General features: G+C 34.5%; 1 protein-coding gene across 9 annotated transcripts in view; it reads left to right on the forward strand.

Annotated features, from left to right (window-relative positions):
- ARAP2 (ArfGAP with RhoGAP domain, ankyrin repeat and PH domain 2) overlaps nt 1-23,467 on the forward strand; it is a 179,293-nt gene that overhangs the window by 20,554 nt on the left and 135,272 nt on the right. For 6 of the 9 annotated variants that reach the window (XR_004182819.1, XM_031664671.1, XM_031664668.1 and 3 more), the window contains exons 3-6: nt 12,521-12,585; nt 13,681-13,757; nt 14,505-14,596; nt 16,245-16,598. Coding sequence is in view for 8 of the 9 variants with exons in the window: in XM_031664671.1 (XP_031520531.1) it covers nt 12,521-12,585; nt 13,681-13,757; nt 14,505-14,596; nt 16,245-16,598 (588 nt within the window). In the remaining variant the exon portion in view is untranslated. The remainder of the gene's footprint in view (nt 1-12,520; nt 12,586-13,680; nt 13,758-14,504; nt 14,597-16,244; nt 16,599-23,467) is intronic. The other 3 variants (XM_031664672.1, XM_031664673.1, XM_031664674.1) reach the window with 3 other exon arrangements.

The raw sequence follows: 23,467 nt of genomic DNA on the forward strand, positions 1-23,467 counted from the left end.
CAGTTCCCACCTATGAGTGAGAACATACGGTGTTTGGTTTTCTGTTCTTGTGAAAGTTGGCTGAGAATGATGGTTTCCAGCTGCACTCATGTCCCTACAAAGGACACGAACTCATCCTTTTTTATGGCTGCATAGTATTCCATGGTGTATATGTGCCACATTTTCTTAATCCAGTCTGTCACTGATGGACATTTGGGTTGATTCCAAGTCTTTGCTATTGTGAATAGTGCCGCAATAAACATACGTGTGCATGTGTCTTTATAGCAGCATGATATATAATCCTTTGGGTATATACCCAGTAATGGGATGGCTGGGTCAAATGGTATTTCTAGTTCTAGATCCTTGAGGAATTGCCATACTGTTTTCCACAATGGTTGAACTAGTTTACAATCCCACCAACAGTGTAACAGTGTTCCTATTTCTCTGCATCCTCTCCTTTTCCTGTTGTTTCCTGACTTTTTAATGATTGCCATTCTAACTGGTGTGAGATGGTATCTCATTGTGGTTTTGATTTGCATTTCTCTGATGGCCAGTGATGACGAGCATTTTTTCATGTGTCTGTTGGCTGTATGAATGTCTTCTTTTGAGAAATGTCTGTTCATATCCTTTGCCCACTTTTTGATGAGGTTGTTTGTTTTTTTCTTGTAAATTTGTTTAAGTTCTTTGTAGGTTCTAGATATTAGCCCTTTGTCAGATGAGTAGATTGCAAAAATTGTCTCCCATTCTATAGGTTGCCTGTTCACTCTGATGGTAGTTTCTTTTGCTGTGCAGAAGCTCTTTAGTTTAATTAGATCCCATTTGTCCATTTTGGCTTTTGTTGCCATTGCTTTTGGTGTTTTAGATATGAAGTCCTTGGATCTGCTTTCTGCTTGGTGGGCTCTGAGGGACTAGCAAGGCCTCCAAGTGAAGGTGATAAGGAAGGAGATATCTTTTGAACTATCTCTTGAGAGCTAGATCAGGACTAGGCTCCAGCACCACCTCCTTCCTTATCACCTTCACTTGGAGGCCTTGCTAGTCCCTGGGAGCCTTCCAAGCAGAAAGCAGATCCCACATTGCCATGGGAGCTGTAGGTGTGTCATGTGATCATATGCAGAGTCTTCTTAGTGCCCTAGGCAGGAAGGAATCTCACAGCTACTGAAGGAAGTACATTTTTCCTCCTCCCTTTAGTGATTTTTATACATCTTTCATGCAACTGTGTTATCCTTGGGATAGGTCTCAAAGCCTTCTCTTTAAGGTGTAGTGCCTCTGAATGTTTTGGGGTAAGGACAAATGAAGAAACAGAAGCAATGGGAAAGGGATGGTGTGCAAAGCTGCACTGTTGTGGAAGTACAACTGTTAGAAAACTGAGGTGCTGTGTTGACTCCTTGAGGGCTTTTCAAAAGTTTGAAACCTAAACCTGAAGTTTCCTGTGTTCTTTGAACTTTGTATTAAAAATAAAAAATCTTGGATATTTTTCCTCTGTATTCACATAGACATTGAAAATGGTTGACACTAGTTACAGATTTTAATGTCAACAATATATAAGAGCAAAAAGTACAGAAAAGTAATCAGCAATTGTTTGCTGCACTGAATAAGAAATATACAGAAGGATTTCCTTCATTTTCATCTTCAAAAAAATTTTACATTTCACATAGTAGAAAAATATTTAGCAATCCTAACATTTCGATTTCTTTTTTTAAATGCTTTTTAAATTCTATGAAAAAAGGATAATTATTTTAATATTTGCTAAATTTTGAATTAATATCTAAATAATTAAACCTAAATTTAAATAGTAGTTAGATTTATTGTTAGAAGATAAAAGGTATCTATCTGCTTAATAATCTAAGTTAAAACGTCATTACATTTATATTTCATTTTTGTAAATAAAATCCATCTTGTTTGAAAAACACATAAAATTGAAATTTTTGCTAGTAGATTACAAAAATTCATGATGTTGTAAACTTATGTGTTGTGGTAGTTTTGTAATGATAATTCATTCTTACCCTAAAGATTTTCTTAAAACTTCACAGATTGAGGCTTAATTATCTGTGCATTGTAAGTTTTACATTATTAGTCTTTGCTGTAATTAACCCACTCTCATGCTTTTTGAATTCAGATTTGTCTGTTTTAGTTAGATATTATGAAAACCTCAGGGCAGTATTAAGCTGTTGCCTAATGATTGTGGTTGTTTGCTTTTTTTTTTTTTTTGCATTTCACTCTAGAATGACCCATAGTCTGTTATCAATTGTGAGAACTGCATTTTTTTAAAAATTATTTTTAACATTCTGTGAAATGATGATCCACATATGGCATGTAATTATTTTTTTGATTTGGCTGCCTTGTCTAAGTAAGTACAGCTCATAAGGGGATATCTTTGACATTTACCTTTATGCCACTGCTTTTCTGGGCAACTTTAGTGATTAAAAATATTTTTAAAAATAAAACGTGTTTCTCCACATCCTCTCCAGCACCTGTTGTTTCCTGACTTTTTAATGATCACCATTCTAACTGGTGTGAGACGGTATCTCATTGTGGTTTTGATTTGCATTTCTCTGATGGCCAGTGATGATGAGCATTTTTTCATGTGTCTGTTGGCTGTATGAATGTCTTCTTTTGAGAAATGTCTGTTCATATCCTTTGCCCACTTTTTGATGGGGTTGTTTTTGAGTTGATGGGTGCAGCACACCAACATGGCACAAGTATACATATGTAACAAACGTGCACGTTATGCACATGTACCCTAGAACTTAAAGTATAATAAAACAAACAAACAAAAAATTATTTCACACAAAAAAAATAAAAAAAATAAAACCTGTAGGTATGCTGAACGCTCACTTTTATAATCAGAGTTATTCATTACTTTCTCTTCTTTTATATTCAGGTTTTTTAAAGAAACCATTTTAATTCTGATACCAATGATAGTTGTCTTTGTCTCTCTGGCTACCATGACAAAATACCGTAGACTGGGTAGTTTAACCAATAGAAATTTTTCTTATCGTTCTGGATACTAAAAGTCTGAAATCAAAGTGCTAGCATCCTTTGGTTTTGGTGACGGCTCTCTACTAGCTATCAGATGGTGGCCTTCTTGCTGTCTGCTTATGTGAGCTTTGTTCCTGGGCTGAGCGAGAGAGAGCCATCTCTGGTTTCTGTTTTTAGAAGGCTACCAGTTCTATTGGAACAGGGCCCCACCCTTATGACTGTATTTAACTTTAATTACTTACCTAATTTAAGTACAGTCACGTTGTGGGTTAGAGTTTGAACATATGAATTTTGTGGGGTGGGGACACAATTTTATTCACAACAGTAGTTTTTCTTTACTTGCATAGAAATTTGTTAATTCTCTATTTAAGTAGCAGAAGTTATGTGTTTTCAAAGGCCTTACAAACATACTGCATTCCACAGGCAAGGACTGTTAGTCCATCACAATTGAACATCTGCAGGTTTCCTGTATTTCCAGATGTAGGGTTTTAAAAATAATAAAATTGACATAGGGAAAATATTAATGAAACATTTACCAAGTTAATGTGATTCAGAATCATTGATATTTTTGATTTGGGTTTTATTTTTATATTTTATTATTATTTGGGGTTTTCAAGCATTATTTCCATTTGAAAATAAGTTTTAGCTTACTAAAATAAAGCTTTATTTTAAAATTTCCCTTTTTTGAAACTCCACAAGTCAATCTGTAAATATACATGCTTTATTTCCCAAGCTCATTTACATATGAGATGATTTCTGAGCCCTTCAACAATGACATATATTACCTGGATATGTTTATGATGCTTGGGGCATTTTTTCAACAAGGGTTAGCTTGTTGGTCCAGAACACTGAGGGGAAGGGATAAAGGGGTGCAATACAAAGGATGAAGATGAGGTTATGACTTTCAGGAAATTTATGAGGAAGAAGGAGGTACCTTCTCAGTGTTTGGAGGTAAGCTAGTAATTCTGGCTTCCTGGTCAGAAACTGTAGTATGAGTCGTATTTAAAAAATGGTTTATTTCCCATCAATGAGATCACTTGGACACAGGAAGGGGAACATCACGCACCGGGTCCTATTGTGGGGAGGGGGGTGGGAGGAGGGATAGCATTAGGAGATATACCTAATGTGGATGACGAGTTAATGGGTGCAGCACACCAACATGGCACATATGTAACAAACCTGCACGTTGGGCACATGTACCCTAGAACTTAAAGTATAATAATGAAAAAAAATAGTTAAAAAAATGGTTTGAAAACCACAATAAAAATATTAAGATAAAATTATTTATAAATTGAAAAATTTCAAACATGCATAAGAGTATGCAAAATACCATGTTATCGTATAATACCATCTAGATAAAAAAATAATATCTTGCCATAGTGGACCCAGACTTAGTTTATTGAGAAATAAAAAATTCAACTAACTCTTCAGCCTCCTTCCTTTGTGCCCAGAAGTAAAGAATATTCTGAAACTGGTGTTTATCCTACTCATGCATGCTTTTGTACTTTTACTACAGATGCCATAGCATTGCTATAGATGTTTTTGATTAATGAAAATGATATTCTTTTATAGTTTGGTGTTTCACTTAATATTTTTGTGATTTGTTCACATCAATATATGTATTTTATATAATAACTGTTGTATAATATTTGATTTTAAAAACACAATTTTTTCTCCTAGGTTGTTGACACTTTTTTCACTATTACACATATAAATTGTTCATTTTGAGGACTTTAAGAAACAAATGCACACATTAGGTTTACCAGGAGGACCAACAATTTTTTTCTGTAATACAAATAACATTTTTTACTGAGTTTTTATATTATGTAGGCCCCTGCCTTATGCTCTTTAAAAGCATCATCTCATTAATCATAATAATATTCCTAGGCAGCAGGCCCTGGATTTTTCCCCCTTCAATAAATGTGGAAAGCAGGTTCAGAACTTTTAAGTAACTAGGCTAACATCATAAAAGTATAAGAACAAGAGAGGATGATGACTATGGTTCGGTTTTTAATTTTCACAAATCAACATGCTTTATATTTCAAAGTTAAAAGCAGTTTTCAGGATAGCTGGTGGTAAAATAGTAGAAAAGAAAGATAAAATTGATCTTGAATCTTGGATTTTTACTTCTTAGCTGTGGGACTTGAGCTGGGAGAATTTGCCACCTTTATTGGTAGGATTAGGACACCAAGTCCTACCTCATAGGGCTGATACAAGGAATTAATGTGAGCTGTAGATAAATAAAGCCACTTGCTTTTTGCTTTGGGCATAATAGGTGTTAGAATATAAGAAAGGTTGTGATAATTTAGTAGTAGATAAATGAAAATGTAAGTTGCTACTCAAGAGTTTCCAAATGACTTACTTCTTATATTTGTGCTAATTTTTCATCTCTAGCAGTTCAACTGAACTTGGTTGATAGATTTGGTAATCCCTTGTAGGTAGATACTAAATGAGGAAATCAATACAAATTATCAAAAACCTTTTTCTTCACATTTTATTTATTGGTAAAACCAACAAAATATTGCTTAAAAATTCCACTAATGGGTATACTTAAAATATTCAAAATCTTTTTTTTTTTTTTTTTAATTTAAGTTAAGCATTGTGGCTTAGGTCCTGGGTAAGGAACAAGACTGCCTGGGTTTGAATCTCAGATTAGTTACTTATGAGCTGTGTGAACTTGAGTAAGTGACCTAACCCCTTTCTGTGCCAATTTTACCTACATGCAGATAATAATCTTATTTTTTGTTGTTTTATTTTTTTAATCTGTATACTGTATGTTTGTGTGTATACACATGCATGAATCTTTGATGATGGGCACACATTCTGAGAAATATGTCATTAGGTGCTTATGGCCTTATTTGGGCATCACAGAATGTACTTACACAAACCTAGATGGTATAGCCTATTACACACCTAGGCTATATGGTAGAGCCTACTCTTCCTAGCTACAAACCTGAACAACATGTTACTGTACTGAATTAAAATTGTAAGACAATAGTAGATATTTGTGAATTTAAACAAATCTAAACATAGAAAAGGTATAGGAAAAATATGGTGTAAAGATAAAAAGCAGTACACTTGTATAGGGCACTTACCATGGGTGAGTCAGTGAGAGGTGAGTGAAGGTGAAGCCTAGGACATTACACCACTGTAGACTTTATAGACCCTGTACCCTTAGGCTACACTAGATTTATAACAATATTTTTTTCTTCAATGATAAATTAACTAGCTTATGATAACTTTTTAATTGTATTTAACTTTTCGAGCTTCCTACTCCCTTGTAATGGCACTTAGCTTAAAACACACATTGTACAGCTGCACAAAAATATTCTTTATATCCTCATTCTATAAGCATTTTTCTATGTTTAATTAATTTAAAAAAACATATAAAATTGACAACTCTTCCACATTCCCATCTTCTGCAAGGTCTTCAGGGACAGTTACATGCATGGAGCTGCCATCACCTATGATAACAGTGCCTTCTCCTGGAATACCACTTGAAGAACCTGACCGAGGCTATTTTACAGTTACCTTTAAAAAAAACAAGTGGGAGGAGTATACTCTAAAATAAAATAAAAAGTATAGTAAATATATGAACCAGTAAAATCACTTACTATCAAGTATTATGTACTGTGCATAATTGTATGCAGTATACTTTTAGATGACTGGCAGTGTGGTGGATTTGCTTGCACCAGCATCATCACCACAAACATGAATAACGTGTTGTACTTTGGTGTTGCAATGGCTACAGTGTCACTAGGCAATAGGAATTTTTCATTCTCATTATGTTCTTATTGGATCACTGTCATATGTGCAGTCTGTCATTGATCAAAACGTTGTGCAGGGGATGACTATACACACACACACACACACAAACACACACGTGTGCTTATATGTAAAAATCTGAGACCTATCTTGCATATTGTAAATGCTCAGTAAGAGTAGCAATATTAATTACTAGTGCAAGTTACCAAAGACGTACAAAATTTGAGTACTGCTCCACTCAAGGGTTCAAATCAGTAGTAAGTACTTGCGTTAGTAGTACACAAATGTCAGGAAACAATTACAGCTTTATAAAAGTATCAAGAATATGGAGATAAAGAACAAATAAAGGATGCTTTTAAAAAAGGTTTTACCTTTTAGGTTTGACCCAAACATTATAGCTTTGCCCATTTTGTGATCTTAAACAAATTGCAGTCTTATAGTGAGTATATTTTTAGTCTAGCTTGTTTTGCTTAACTTTGAGAATCGTTCATGTTTGTGCCTGTGGTTATAGTTTGTTCATTTTTACTGCAGTATAGTATTTTATTGTATGAATATGCTATAATATTCATTCTTAATTTTGTTAGATATTTCGTATTTTCTACCTTATCCAATATTTTGTGTATATATTTATTTGTAGGTGCATGTGTGTGTGTATATATATATACACATGCATATAATGTAAATATGTGTACACATATAAATCAACTTAGACATAATTTGCATATAAAATAGACTAATTTTCAGTATATACATGCTTATGTGACCACTATAACAATTAAGATTTAGAACATTTCCATCACTCATCCCCACTTTTCCCAAAATTCTGTTGTGACCATTTGCAGTAAATTCCCAACTTCCTGAATCAGGCACCTGTAGATTTCACTATTAGTTAGTTTTGCCTATTTGGGAATTTTATATAAATGGAATCACACAGCAGGTCATCTTTCGTATCTGACATCTTTATTCAGTATGATGTTTTTGAGATGTGTCTGTGTTGTTGCATGTCAGATTCTTATTGTTGAATAGTGTTCTTTGTGTGAATCTCCAATTTGTTTATCCATTTGCCCACTGACGTATATTTTGGTGGTTATTCTTGAGGCATACTTGTATGCATGGCTGTTGAGTACAGACCTAGGAGTAGGATTGCTGTGTCATGGGATATGTACATTTTCCATTTTTGTAGATAATGCAAAATGGTTCTTATAAACTAGTTGTATGAATTTGCATTACCATCAACAGCGTATGTGCATTCCCCTTGTTTCATACCCTCAACATTTGTGTGTGGTTTTTTTTTTTGGTTGGCCATATAGACATATAGATACATGTGTAGTGTTATTTCATTGTGGTTTACATTTGCATTTTGTGAGAACTAATGATATTGAACACCTTATGCCCTTGTTTATTGACCTTTTGCTACATTTGTATCTTTGGTGTGATGCCTTTTCAGATCTTTCACCTATTTTGGTTTTGGTTGTTTTAAATTGCATTTTTGTGTGTATTTCTTAAGTTATTTATTCTTAAGAGTTACTGATAAACTGTGGGTATAAACCCCTTGTACAGTATATCTTCTGCCTCTGCATGTTGTTTTTGTGTTCCTTAATTGTTACTTTTTAATGAATAAGAGTTCTTCATTTTAATTTAGTCAAATTTACCCATACTTTCCTTTAGAGTTAAAACTTTTATGTCTTAGGACACATGAAAATCTTCTATTTTTATCTTCTAGCTGCATTGTTTGACCTATTATACTGGGATTTATAATCTATCTTGAATTGATTTCTGTGTATTGTCTGAGGTAGGAGTAAATTTTCGTTTGCTTCCATATAGATGTACAGGTGATCTAGTCTTTCAAAAGACCATACTTTCTTCATTGCTATAGATTGACCTCTTTGGCTTAAACGCAATTGGATCTCTTTTTTAAAAAAAAATTATTTTAGTTTCAGGGTACATGTGCTGGGTTGTTATATAAGTAAACTTGCGTCACAGCTGCTTAGCCTAGTACCCAATAGTTATTTTTTCTGATCCTCTCCTTCCTCTCACTTCCCCTATTCTAGTAGGCCACAGTATCTGTTGTTCCCTCTTTTGTGCTCATATGTTCTCATCATTTAGCTCTTACTTACAAGGGAGAACATGTGCTATTCGGTTTTCTGTTCCTACATTGGTTTGCTAAGGAAAATGACCTCCAGCTCTATCCATGTAACTGGGTCTCTTTAAGTGGGTTCTTAATTCTAGTTCAATAGCCTATTATCCTTTTTATCAGTAATATAGTGTTTTAATTACTACAGCTATATAATAAATCATGAAACCTGGTAGAGTATGTCTTCTCACTGTACTCTTTAAAAATGTGTCATTATTGGTCCTTTCTTTTTCACATGTATTTTAGAATCAGTTTGTTACATCTCACATGTGTCCCTCCCTGTAACTCTTTTGATTAGGGTTGCATTGACTTTACAGATTAATATAGGGGGTATTGTCATCTTTGCAACATCTAGTATTTCGTATATTTTTAATTAGATTTTTTTTTCTAATTTTCTTGGTAATGTTTTCTAATTGAGTTCTTGCAAATCTTTTGCTAGATTTAATTCTAGGTTTTGGTAGTTTTTTAATGCCCTTATCCTATATGGCACCATTTTAATGTTTCATTTTGTTTACTGATATTTGGGGATGGAATTGATATTTGTATGTCAACCCTATTAGTAAGTTTGCTAAAGTCATTTTTATTTTTATTTTTGTATTTTGTGTTTTTATTTGTTTATTTATTTTTGAGATGCTGTCTCACTCTGCTACCCAGGCTGGAGTGCAGTGGCGCTATCTTGGCTCACTGCGCCCTCCGCCTCCTGGGTTCAAGAGATTCTCCTGCCTCAGCCACCTGAGTAACTGGGATCACAGGCACGTGCCACCATGCTCAGCTAAGATTTGTGTTTTTAGTAGAGATGAGGTTTATCTATGTTAGTCAGGCTGGTCTCAAACTCCTGGCCTCCGGTTATCTGCCCACCTCGGCTTCCCAAAGTGGTGGGATTAAGGTGTGAGCCGCCATGCTCGGCTGCTGAATTCATTCTGAAACAACTCCTTTTGAGGTCGAAAAATATATATAATAAATTATAATACCTTAAAGCATGTAATTTGATGAGCTGTGAAAGATACATAAACCTATGAAATTTTTACCACAATCAAGAAACAGAGCAGTTCTGTTACTTCTAGAGTTTCTTAGTTTCTTATACAGTCCATCCCTGTTTCACGTGCTCATATAGAATAAGTTAGAATATGCAGTCCTGCACCATGCAATGATATTTTTGTCAGTGATGGACCACAGATATGGCATTGGTCCTGTAAGAATATAATGGCTATACCATATAACCTATGTGTGAAGTAGGCTGTACCATCTAGGTTTGTGTAAGTACACGCCATGATGTTTGCAAATGATGAAATTGCCTAACAACCTATTTCTCAGAATGTATCCCTGTCATTAAACCATGCATGACAGTATTTCTTACATCTTCTTTTGCTCAGCATGATGATTTTTGACATTTATTTAGATTATTAGTTTTTTTAGTAGTTTTTTTTCTTTCAGCTGGGTGATAGTCTCTTGGATCCATACACCACTATTTGTTCATTTACTTCTTGATGTCTATTTGGGTTTTTTCAAGTTTTTGATTATTGAGAATAAAGCTGCTGTGACCATTTGTATACAGGTCTTTCTGTGAACAACTGTTTTCAATATTTTTGGTAGGATTGGAATAGCTGGGCTTTGAAGTTTGGTGAATATTTATTTTTATAAGAAAATAAAAGCAATTTTCCAAAATGGATGCACCGTTTTACATTCCTGCCAGCAGTATTTATTTATTTATTTATTTTCTGCCAGTAGTATTTAAATGTTCTGATTATTCACATATTCTCCAACACTTGATATTGACAGGCTATAGTTTAGCTATTCTAATGTGTATGTGGTATTATCACACATTCATATATTTTGTGATACAACTATTTACATTTTTCCATTTTGTTTATTTTATTTATTTTCTGAGACAGGGTCTCACTCTGTTGCCCAGGCTGGAGTGCAGTGATGCCGTCATGACTCACTGCAACCTCAACCTCCTGGACTGAAGTAATCGTCCCACCTTAGCCTCCCAAGTATCTGGGACTACAGGCATGCACCACCACACCCAGCTGATTTTTGTATTTTTTTTTCTTTTTTTTGTAGAGATGGGGTTTCATTATGTTGCCCAAGAAGCTGGTTTCAAACTCCTGAGCTCAAGAAATCTGCCCACCTTGGCCTCCCAAAATGTTGTGGTAACAGGCATGAACCACTGTGCCCAAGCTTAAAATATGGCATTTATTATTACTTATATTTGTAGAGACAGGGTCTCTATATTGCTCATGCTGTTCTTTTTGTTCTTGTGTGTGTGCTTTGTTTTTGTTTTTTTGAGACAAAGTCTTGCTTTGTTGCCCTGGCTGGAGTGCAGTGGCACAATCATGAGTCACTGCAGGGCTCCACCTCCTGGGCTCAAGCTGTCCTCCCACCTCAGCCTCCTGAGTTGCTAGGACCAGAGGTGATCACCATCATGGCAGGTTAACCCATTTTGAAATCAAGTTGTATTTCTTATTACTGGATTGTAAGAGTCCTTTTTTCTTGGTTTGGGCAAATCACTTGTCACTAGTATATGACATAAATTTTAAATTTTCGTAAAGACTACATTTCAATGTTTGTTAGGGTTTTAGTTTTTTATTCTATTTAAGGAATCTTTGCGTACTCAGATGTTACAATGATTTTTCTCTCATATTTTTCAGAATTTCTAGAGTTGTAGCATTAAACATTTGGATCCCAACTCTACTTTGAGTTAATTTTTGTGCATGATGTGAAGTAAAAGTTGACATTCACTTCTTTTAATCATTGAGATATCCAGTTCCAGCAACATTTGTTGAAAGGGCTATTCTTTTTCCACCGCATTTCTTCGGAACTTTTTTCTTAAGTCAATGGACCAGAGATGTGTGGGACTGTATATGTGGGCTTTCTATTCAATTCCATTGATTTATATGTCTGTACTTTCAGCAATGGCACAATGATTATTAGCTTACTGTAGTTTTAGATTAAATATTGAAATTGTATAGTATAAATCTGCCAGTTTTGTTCTTCTTTTTCATTTTTCCTTTTTTTAGATGGAAAAGAGAACTCTGTTATATTGTAGAAGGCCTTCATCACCCTCTGCTTCTCCAATGTTTACCTCTGCCATTGCTGTTATCATGTTGTATTCTAAATAATTACCCTGGGATACCTTCCTCCCGAGACTGTAGGATCTTTGAAAGAAGATCTTGTGTGTGTTTTCATATTGTGCCTACAGAGCCAGGCATGTTTTTGACTATTAAAAAGCTAAAGACAAAAAGCTACATAAATACTGACATCTAGTTAGTAAATCTCTTTCTTTCAGAGATATGACTAGCAGTTTTGAAATTACTTTATGTGCATACTAACATTGGACAAATATGTTTACTTACTTTTGTGAATTATAGATGTGAGTAGCAAACACTGGTAAAAAATTTCCTTTGCAAAGAAAATCTTTCTTTAAAAGTCTAAATAGAAAAATACATTTGTGGAAGTTGGCCATTCAGCTTTTTTTAAGTCAGAATTAATTTCTGAATATTGTTTTTTTTCTACCCAAAAGAATGTATCTCTCTCTAATAAATCCTTCACTTAAATATAAATCATAAATATTTTCTCATAATATTTTCTAATAATTTTAATTGTACTCCTAAATATCTTAAATATTTTCACTCATAAATATTTTCTCCTTTGCTTTTTAAGCTATTTTCGTGAAAGAAGAAATGTTGCTACCTCAGCTGAAAAATCTGTGGCATGGCAAAGTGAGTGTATGTGTTTAATTTCTCCTTAAATTAGAGCTCATTTGATCGTCTTAACTGTGTTAAAATCATGATTGAGAAGGCAGCCCACCTGTGGTATAGGGAACAATGGAAATAACTGTCTGCCAACGTTCATAGTACCTCAGACACTTTTAAAGGGGACTGAATAAAAGGCAATAAAATACACTCTGACTCCTAGAAATTTGTACATGCTAATGTAAAAAGTTTTCTTTTTATGCAAGCTTCATTTATCATTAGCCACAGTTGCAGGCATTTAACTAAATTAAATGGTTTCTGGCAGTCTGAGCTACAGAACAAAGATATATGTATGGAAAGTGATTTTGCCATGGTAACTGGAAAGGGCTGTCATTGTTGCTCTGGCAAATTGAACAGTGACAGAGGCTTTTCTTTCATTTTGAAAATTCTGATTATACAAGTTTGGGAACATTCTTTTTGACAATAAGATGTCAAACACTTGGGTACTGAATCTTTAAGAGAAATTTTTGCCATAGTAGAAATGCAAATATTGAGAATTCTTTTTTGTAGATTAGTATAATTCAAGGATGGTAGAACTTCTCTTGAAATAATTTATTTACAGATGCGTTAGTAGCTATGGCATTAGAGGAATTATTTTAAATGCCTTCTGGGATTTTAAGTGATATCTAGCTATTATGTTGGTGACCTTTTTATAACTATTTATTGCAAGTTATAGAACTAAACTTAATTTTCTGCCGTTTAGAATATTTCCTTATTTAGGAGTTTTCATTATAAATGGCACCATGACAATTTCTTTAGTATGTGGGCAATGTATTTGGTTATATTAATGTGGATCCTAGAGGTTGGCAAGGACATATGTGACAGTTTGCAATTTAAGGAGCAGTGAGTTATGTCTGTGAAGCAAATGGTGGATACCATGAGTGTTATATCAAGAAGACAATGAGGAGAATTGATTTGGGGATAAGAATTAGCATAATTTGGACTCTTACAGAATAAAGCTTACGTTGTGATAATGCCATAAAAAACTCATGCTTTTAATCTTTTTTTAAAAACAGTATTTCACATTATTCACATCTTTCCATTTTCATCCTATAATTCCCCTAAAAGATTCAAATGAGGAGAATTCATCTTCCATCTTTCCTTATGGAGAGACCTTTCTCTTCCAGAGACTAGAAAATTCCAAGGTTAGTCCCATACATTTTAATTGTTTTCCATAATCAATTATTTACTTTTCTGCCTATTTGTACCTCTTCATTTTTCTCCAAGCTATTTGAAGAATGGCATTATGTTGAAGAGTGAAATTTCCAGTCAGCAAAATTTTTGTTCCGTAAAATTATGGTAAAATCTGTATCTTTCAATATACATTATAGAAACACACTTTTATTTTGACTTCGGGAATCCAGGATAGTGAGTTTTAAAAGTTTGCCACAAGATTGGGTTAATTAAACAAAAGACAAACTCTGTAAAACTTAAACACTCTCTAGATTTTTGCTTTGCCTTGTAGCCAAGTGCAGACTTCCGAAGTGCATAGACTTCCAATTATGTATATATTTTAATTATTTAGCTTATCACTCATTCTTTTCTATTACTTGTGCTCTTTTGCTACATTATTTCTTGGTCTTGATAAAAGAGAAGTTGGAAGACAAAAATGAATTAAATAAAAGTATATAAATTTTATTTTTGGTTAGCATCTTCTTTTGCTCTTACTTGAACTGATGAGTTAACGATTTGAATAAAATAGTGAAAAAAACATCAAAAGTCTGTTTAATGTAGACTATCTTTTTTTTCTGAAAATTGATCTAAGTAATTAGACTTATTTAGTTAAACTCAGATATTATGGATTTTTGTAGAATATTGCTACACATACAAACAAATCCCCAAACCAAAAAGCAAAACAGTATGTGTTTTTTGTTTGTTTGCTTTTTTAATAGAAGCGATCTATAAAGAATGAATTTTTGACCCAGGAAGAAGCACTCAAAGGGGAAGCAACTACTGCGACGAACTCTTTTATCATCAAATCAAGGTATGAGATCATGATTGATGATGATTAACTATTTAGAATAAACTGTTATACAATGTTGACTTTTCATTCACAGTATAATATTGTGTGTCGGAGAAAATAGTTTATGTTGATAAGTTCAAATTTTTCCTCTCTAAATGTAATCATAACAGCACCCATTTTATTAATTGAATTATGCTCTGTAAATCAAGTAAATAGTTGCATTCTGTGGCAGATTAGTTTTGTGTTTTTCTAATGGAAACCACACCCCTGCCCCAAAGCAATACAGGTGACTGTGATTGCACATTAAAGATGAGAGGTTATGTTAATAAAAAGGAGCAAAGGGCAGTACAGAACATCACTATGCAAGTTGCAGACTTTTACAAGTGTAATATATTATTTTTATTGGAGTTTCAGCACTGGCAAGAAGCATGGCAATTATCCAGTTATTTGGATCACACACGGAGTTAGAATTTGTATGCAGCAACTTCAATTTTGTTTTTCTGTCAGCTTTATTGGAACTTGGCATACTGGATCATTACCTGATAGTTCCTTTCTTTTTCTTAATTTTTAATTTTTGAGATTACATAGTAGATGTATATATTTCTGGGGTACATAACATATTTTGACACAAGCATAATAATTGCATCATGGAAAATGGAGTATTCATCCCCCACAGCATTTCTCTTTTGTATTGCCAACAGTTTAATTAAACTCTTTTAGCGGGACATTCATTTTATTTTTGTCTTTCATTTTCTAAGGCTAACATTGTTATAGGTTTCCCTCAGTTAAAGCTAAATAATTAAACAGCTTCAGTAAACATTTGACATAATCTAATATAATGCAAAATATGAAAGGGCCAGGCTAAATTATTCTTAAGGCAGTAATCGTTTTTAGAATGCTATATCCAGAAAGATGTAATTTGAGCCCAGGCATATCTGTTTCATTGATCAGCAAAAAAATGTCCTTTGTCATTAATGAATGAGTTGATCTATTATGTCATTCCTTGAATCTGTAGAAATATGTCTAGCAATTATGAATGCGTTCCAATAAATATTTTACATTACATACCCTTTACTTCCTGGATGTACACTGACCCTTTATTGTTTTCTAGCTAGCAGTGTGCTGCAATATTTTTCCTCATCAGCATTGCAAAATAATACTGATGCTCTCAGCAGTCAGGCGTACTCTCTGTTTTATTGCATTATAGTGAAACATGGGGTCCTTGGAGTTGATTAGAGGATAGTAGAGAGCGGTAAACAAGTGGGAAATAAGATCTCCATATAGATGAGTTAATGGTCCATGACATTGCCCAGAGAGATTGGGCTGGGCACTTAGTTGTGCTATTAAAGATGTTTAAATTGTGATATGAAGAATATACCCAGTCTCCATCCTTAGCACCTGCACCTAACAATCCAAAATAAAAGGGATAAGATTAAATTATACCTAAGAAAAAACTTGTAATAGTATTCACATATGTCATAGGTTAATGAAAGAATTTTACTTAGTTTTTCTGGAAGAGTTAAAAAAATTTTCAATAGGGTTAATTGAAACTCTAGGATTTTCCTGGCCTTATATTTCTGTTATTGGTTATTTATAAATTTTCAAAATGTCACTGATGTCTTAAATCACATATAGCACTTTGAAATGTTTACATCATTTTTCCATTTAGCATATATGATAACAGAAAGGAGAAAATAAGTGAGGACAAGGTGGAAGATATTTGGATACCTCGAGAGGACAAAAACAATTTTTTGATAGACACTGCTTCTGAATCAGAATACTCAACAGTAGAAGAATGCTTTCAGAGTTTAAGAAGAAAAAATTCAAAGGCATCTAAATCTAGGACTCAAAAAGCATTGACTTTGGACTCCGTTAATAGGCACAGTTATCCATTAAGCTCAACAAGTGGAAATGCTGATTCATCAGCTGTTTCTTCACAGGCAATATCTCCCTATGCCTGCTTTTATGGAGCATCTGTAAAGAAGGTTAAATCGGGATGGCTGGATAAGCTCTCTCCTCAAGGGTATGTACGTATTCATTTATTTCATAAGTGGCATATTTTTAAAATTTCAAGTTTATTCATTTCTGAACCTCCTGGGTTGCTGTTCCCCCACTCCACCTCCACACACACATATACACAGAGATGCCATTTTTAGAGACTTTCAGCACGCTTTTGCCAGTGCTATTCTTTAGACATAAGGAGAGAGATGTGCAATGCAATGCTGCATTAAGGTCCAGAATCGCAAATTAAAATAGAAAGTTATGACCTCACATCTAATTTCTTAATGTTACCTTCTAAGTTCGCATCAAAATGTGCTAATCTGTGTCCCAGTATGCAACAAAGAAAAACAAGACAGACTGAGTTAGTATTACTCAGCCCACACTGTTTAGCTTTTGCTCATATCATAACAGTGTTCTGTTTGAGAATACAAGGCTTATTGTAGTTAGGGAAAAGTACATCTTTGTTAGGTTTAGGTCTTCACTGTTATTGATATATTGTTTTAATTTTTGTATGTTACACAGAAGGTCAGAGTCCCGTGAATATTATACATTTCAATGGATTTATCAACAGATGTTTACAAAGAAACTTTTGTCCCTTAAGCATTTTACAGTAGTGAGAAGTCTCTGGGGAAGGATTATATTTAATTAGAATTGTTTTCTAGCATCCTGATTTTTAGATGTCTTTTTGAAATATTTACTTGAAATGTTTTTCATGAATTATTAAATTATTTTGAGATTAAAGCTTTCATGTATCAGCAGCTAATGTGGGAGTCCCACAGTGTGCGGTTGTCTCTCCTGTTCTCCTGAAATGTGTATCACTTCTAGAAAGGATTGGTTTGATCTAAAATAATTTTAATTGAAAAAAATATCTGCTGGAAGCGGCATCAGATGACTAGTAGAAGCAGGAATTACATTTCAAAAGATAGCAAAACACCCCAAAATTATATGGTTAGTAATTATATGTTAGTACCTTATATATTTTCATCCTTTAGGAAATTTGATTTTGAATAAGCCAAAGCAGGGTACTTCTTACTATCAGCTGTGTGTGTCACTTGTTTCTGGTTACATTATGATGACAAAACCCTCTGCTTGTTCTTTTTAGTCCTAAGTGTTATTGGTAAGTGCATATTCAGATGTTGAACGTGTGGATCAGTGCTCAGGTCTGAACACTAGTGGAATGGATCAGTGAACTTGAATATTCTTGAATTCATTTCTGTAAAATCTAAGTATTTAGAGAGGTCCAAGTGCTCTCTTAACGTATCACTGGAAGAAGAAACAGACTTTGAGTACAAAGCCCCCAGCAGCTGTGGTTTCCTGTGTGTCCCGGGTGAGATCTCGCCCTTTACAGGGTTGGTCTGTTTATGCTCCAGGCACATTGAGAAAGTTTCACCATTGTTGGCCACCTCTGGGACAGTTAGGGTATATTCTGTCTCTCTTTTTCAGAACTTTAACTTTCCATTCTTTCTATTCTGAACCTGCCTAAGGTTAGATGCTGTAAGTTTTCTGGATTTATATTTTTCTATTTTGGGGGAAATAATTGCATTTTCTGTCCTAAAGCTCACCCCTACCCCCCCCCCCCCACCCAAAATACCAGTATAAATGGATATAAGAAAATAAACCAAGGAGCTTGGTATATCACCAAGAAATTTTAAAACTCTTCTATGTGATTATATTGCTATGACTTGAAAGAAATATGTGTAGCTAGCCAAAACGCATGCATTCATTAAATCAGAAGTAGAATCCAGAATTTTTCCTTTCCTAATTAGACTCTGTAGGCTATTGTGAGGGTTTAAGATGTTCATTAAAGTAGACAAAGTGATGCCTACCCCTTCCTTATGCAGTGGTTGCTGAGCTTCATGGCCACATATCTCTTTGATGCAGACAGCACTGATTGAGATGGGATTCCGAACTCCATGTAGCAGGTGTCAACACACTTTTTCCATAAAGGGTCAGGTAGTAAACAGTTTAAGCTTTATAGTCAAATGGTCTCTGTTGCCACTATTTAACTCAGCAGTTATAGCATAAAAGCAGATGTAGCCGATGAATGAGGCTGTGGTCCAGTAAAATACAGAAGTAATAAAAAGCAGAGGTCTTCCTTAGAGGCCTCTGCATTTGTACTTCTTTCTGCCCGAAATGCTCTTCCCCCAAGAGTAACATGGCTTGAACTTCTCTCAAGTTCATGCTATAATGTCTCCTTTGCATTTAAGCCCTGGCCACCAAATTTAATACTATAACTGTTGCTCTCCCCTGCCACCCCACCACTCCCTTAATTACTTTCTTCTACAGGGCTTACAGGCCAGATGATTTATTTATTTCATACAAGCTCCGTGGGGACAGGCATCTGCATTGCTTTTCTTGTGCTGTGATAGCCTTAGCAGAACACTGCCTAGCATGTGGTGGATGCTGAGTATTTGTTGTAGAAGGAATCTGTGAAAAATCTAGCATTAGACATATTTTCTTTTAATTTTTCTAAAACAGCAATTTATAAGAACTTTGTAATATAAGCTGCTGAACTCAACAACATATTTGTGGCTGAAAATCTCCAAGAACCATTGATAATGCTGTTATACGTTAACAGGGTAGTGAACTCTTGGTGTTTTTAATTTTTTTTCGTAATTGTTTCCCCCTTAAAGACATGCACGTAAATTATCAAAATACAATTGTCAAAATACAATTTAAAAACTAACAGACACATTCTAATTTATACTTTTTCAAATAGTGTATGCAACTGTCTTTTGTTTAATGAATGTCATTAAACAAAATAATCACATTCACAATCTGAACTTATTTCATGTGGTTGTCTGTTTACTTATGAAATGGAAATTACAATTCTGAATCAATGCCTAATATGTGAACATTGCCCAATGTACGGTTAAGAATATAATTGTATAATACCATACAACAAAAGAAATACTGAAACATTTCCGGTTTAAAATATGAAAAGTTGCTTAAATATTTGAATGACCTAAATATAATATCCCTAAAACTAGTGGTTTAAAAACTGTATGAAAGAAATAATAAAATGTGGAATTTGGGGGGCTGTATTTTGAACAGGTCAAAGCAGATGAAAAGCTTAATAAGTGATACTTGCTTTTAAAAACCTCTCACTGGTTTTGAGGATTAAAATAAATCATCTTCTTCACTTTTTCTCAGCTGGAAATAATAAGCTTTTCAGCAGATTTGTATAGATGCAAATATGAAAGACTGGATATAATTTATTCCAACATTTCCCAAATACGCATCTCAGAAGAGAAATGTTTGAAGCTGTTGTAAAGAAAAGAGAACATGGTTGGATATGCTGTGCCTCTTCTAGGAGATGCATAAATTAACATCTCCAAGAATATATGCAAAAGGAAACCCTTTCGAATTTTTACAATACTATTTTCTAAAGATGTTTCTGTGTTCAGCATAACACACAGAGCATCTTTATAAAAACTACTGTGTGTATTAAATAATTTCTATTTTACTTGAAATGTTTTAGGACTTTATTTCTTACTTGAGGAAATTCCTCTTTTTCAAAATTTAACTTTTTTTTTGGCCATGAGGAGTACTGATGTGGCAGTGTGAGCCTGAGACAGCTAAAGTTGATCATGTGAGGTTAAGTCAGCACTTGGAGGTGGTAGAGGACACAGATGAGCAAGATGTGTTCCTGATCTTGTTGTAGCTTCCATTTAGGGCAGAAAATAAATGTATATGTGAATAGCAATAAAACCCAAAGACAATCGTATAATTGGTGCGTACAGAGTCCTGAGGTTACCAAGGGTTGAGAAAGCATTTCTTCAAAGACCTTCCAGGAAGGAGAGGGTAGCAGTTGAATTGCCCTTTGGAAAATGGATAAGATTTTAGCTGGCATTTTTAGTAAAATGCTTTTCTGTCTAGAGGGAAAGGCAGTGATAGTGGTGATATCTAGATGTACTTGAGGGTTGAGATAGTGAGCAGGTGGAGGTTAGAGTTATTTTATTGAAGATGGACAGTTGGGTTCTAGGACAAGGAGAGAGAAACTGCCGGTGAAAAGCATGTTCAGAGAACAGATAACTAGGGAAAGTGAAAAAGCCAATGATCGAATACCAAGAAAAGGTTAGATCTCAGACAGTGACTGGGAGTCAGAGCTCCCAGAAGCCAGTAGCCCAAGACCTGGGAGAAAATCAGAGCTTATACTGTTTGTGCCTTTGTCAGTGACTGGTTTCCGTGTAATCATCCAATCTCCAAGACTCCTTTATTGGAAGAATTCCCCACCTGGCTACAAAAGTGCTTGAGTGTCTTGGATCTCTTGGTATGCTTTTTTGGGGCTGCAGAGAAAGGCAGGTGTAGCAGACAGTTGGCAAGTCCACGTTTGACTAGGGTGTTACATATCAGTCACTTTGTTGAACTTAAAAGTGAATCCGAAATCCTTGATAAAAAGTATGTTTTCTTTTTTAATCTGAAAATTAGATGGCTGTTCCTCAAAGCACTTGCTACTGGTAAACGTTGTGCCAAGGAAAGAAAAAGCTTTAATATTGTTGCAGTTTGAGGAGGAAAAAAGTTAGTTTCAGTCTCCGTAATATTACCTGGTTAATTCCTTTCAGCCATCTTAGCTGCAGAGAAATGAATAGGGTTTGGAATCAGACAGACATCATTCATTTGCTGTGTGACTCCATTTCTTGGAACCTCCATTTTTCACATAAATGCGTGAGGTCAAGACTACCTCTGTGAAATCATTTGGAAAAGTAGGTAACTTTGGGCCTCACTCTTAACTGATGCTCAATAAACCTCGATTTTCTTTTTTTTCAGAAACACATTTTATTGCAGAGGACCTTAAATAATGTTACTGTGAGTCCCAGTCAGTTCATACTTTGATAAGTACAAGGTAAAGAGATCATGTGTTCACACTGAACTTTCAGAATTCATTATTTGATTGTTATAAAAGCACATAGTTTATGTGTCAGAGAGTAGTACATAGCTTATTTTAAAAAAAAAGACATGGATGCAGCTGGAAACCATTATTCTCAGCAAACTAGCACAAGAACAGAAAACCAAATACTGCATGTTCTCACTTATAGGTGGGAACTGAACAATGAGATCACTTGGACACAGGAAGGGGAACATCACACACCGGGTGATGTGTGGGGCGGGAGGAAGGGATAGCATTAGGAGATATACCTAATGTAAATGATGAGTTAATGGGTGCAGCACACCAACATGGCACATGTATACATATGTAACAAACCTGCATGTTGTGCACATGTACCCTAGAACTTAAAGTATAATAAAAAAAATTCAGTCTTAACTAGGTATTTCCAGAATATATTAGTACCTTGATATTTTAAACTCTGTGACCCAGGGTATGATACTAAACATATTTCTATCAAACTATTAATAGTTCATTTGTCAGTTTCTGATAGTGACATAATGGAGAGGTTGTTTGAAGGGATATAGTGAAATGTACTGGTAAGAACATTATTACATATGTATTAATGGAGCAATAAAGGAAAGGCGTTATAATGAAAGAAAAAAGTAACATTTCTTCCCTCCAACCTCTTCATGAGGGGCAGCCCCTTTCAACTCTTTTATAGTTACTTTTAGCATTTGTTTTGTATGTCTTATTATTTTTATACTTTTTTTGTTTAACTGTTCAGTGTTAGGGATTAGCTATTGATGTACCACCATGGAAGATCATATTTATTCGTTTTAACCACTGTTCCCTCTTTCCCTTCTAGACACAATTCCTATTATCTTTTTAAAATAGTTACATAAAATATTTAGGTATCTGTAACTTTGTTTTATATTATAACTGTAAAGGCTACTCATTTTTGAGCAATGTAACATAGTATGATTAATTTTTTCATTGACAATGCTTAGTTTTTGTTGAATTAATAATTGTTGATTTTTTCTTTTGCTTTTTTTTTTTTTTTTTTTTTTGAGACTGAGTCTCGCATTGTTGTCCAGGCTGGAGTAAAGTGGCGTGCTCTTGGCTCACTGCAACCTTCACCTGTCGGGTTCAAGCAATTCTCTGCCACAGCCTCCCAAGTAGCTGGGATTACAGGCACCCACCACCACGCCTGGCTAATTTTTGCATTTTTAGTAGAGACGGGGTTTCACCATCTTGGCCAGGTTGGTCTTGAACTCCTGACCTCGTGATCTACCCTCCGCGGCCTCCCACAGTGCTGGTATTACAGGCGTGAGCCACCGTGTCCAGCCTGTTTGCTTTATTTTTAATATGTGTTTTCCTTCATCTGAAAATTCTTCCTCAAAATATGAATCTCTGAAGTAACCAAAATAAATATACCTATCAATTTCATCATCCTATTGCCCGCTAAGAAAACTTTAGTTTGGGCTGGTTGTTCCCCAGACTGAGTGCACACTAGCACCTTGGAATTCCCTTGTATCATCTTTTGGATTCTCTATTCCGATCTCTAGTGTTTCTGTCTTTCCATCTTTTCTTTACATAAAGTACAATTCTTTGAAGCTTCCTGAGAAAAGGTGGATAGGGAGTCAATGTTTTCAGACCTTCCATGCTTGAAAATGTCTTTTTCTCCCCTCTAAACATTGTTATTGTTGATTTATTATGTTTTAGAAATCTTAACTGAAAAGAATACTTCTCCAGATCAGTAATTTATATTCGAGATTCCTAGTAATCTAGAAGTAGTATTGAGAAATCTCATTTTTGATTCTTTATACATAGCCTATTTATCAGTTCTTGGAGATTTTCTTGTTTTATTCTTCAATAACTTTTTTTTTTTCTTTCTAGAATTCCTGGTAGTTTGGTGTTGGACCTCTTGCCCTGAAACCCTGATAAATATCTAGCTTTTCAATTTTCCCTTTCTACTCACTAGGAAGTTTCTTTAGTTGTGTTTCCTAACCCAGTTTTTGTTTTGTTGTTATGCTGTAATTCACATACAAAACATTTTCTTT

This window comes from Papio anubis, chromosome 3 (genome assembly GCF_008728515.1).
Source record: "Papio anubis isolate 15944 chromosome 3, Panubis1.0, whole genome shotgun sequence".
Lineage (NCBI taxonomy): Eukaryota > Metazoa > Chordata > Mammalia > Primates > Cercopithecidae > Papio > Papio anubis.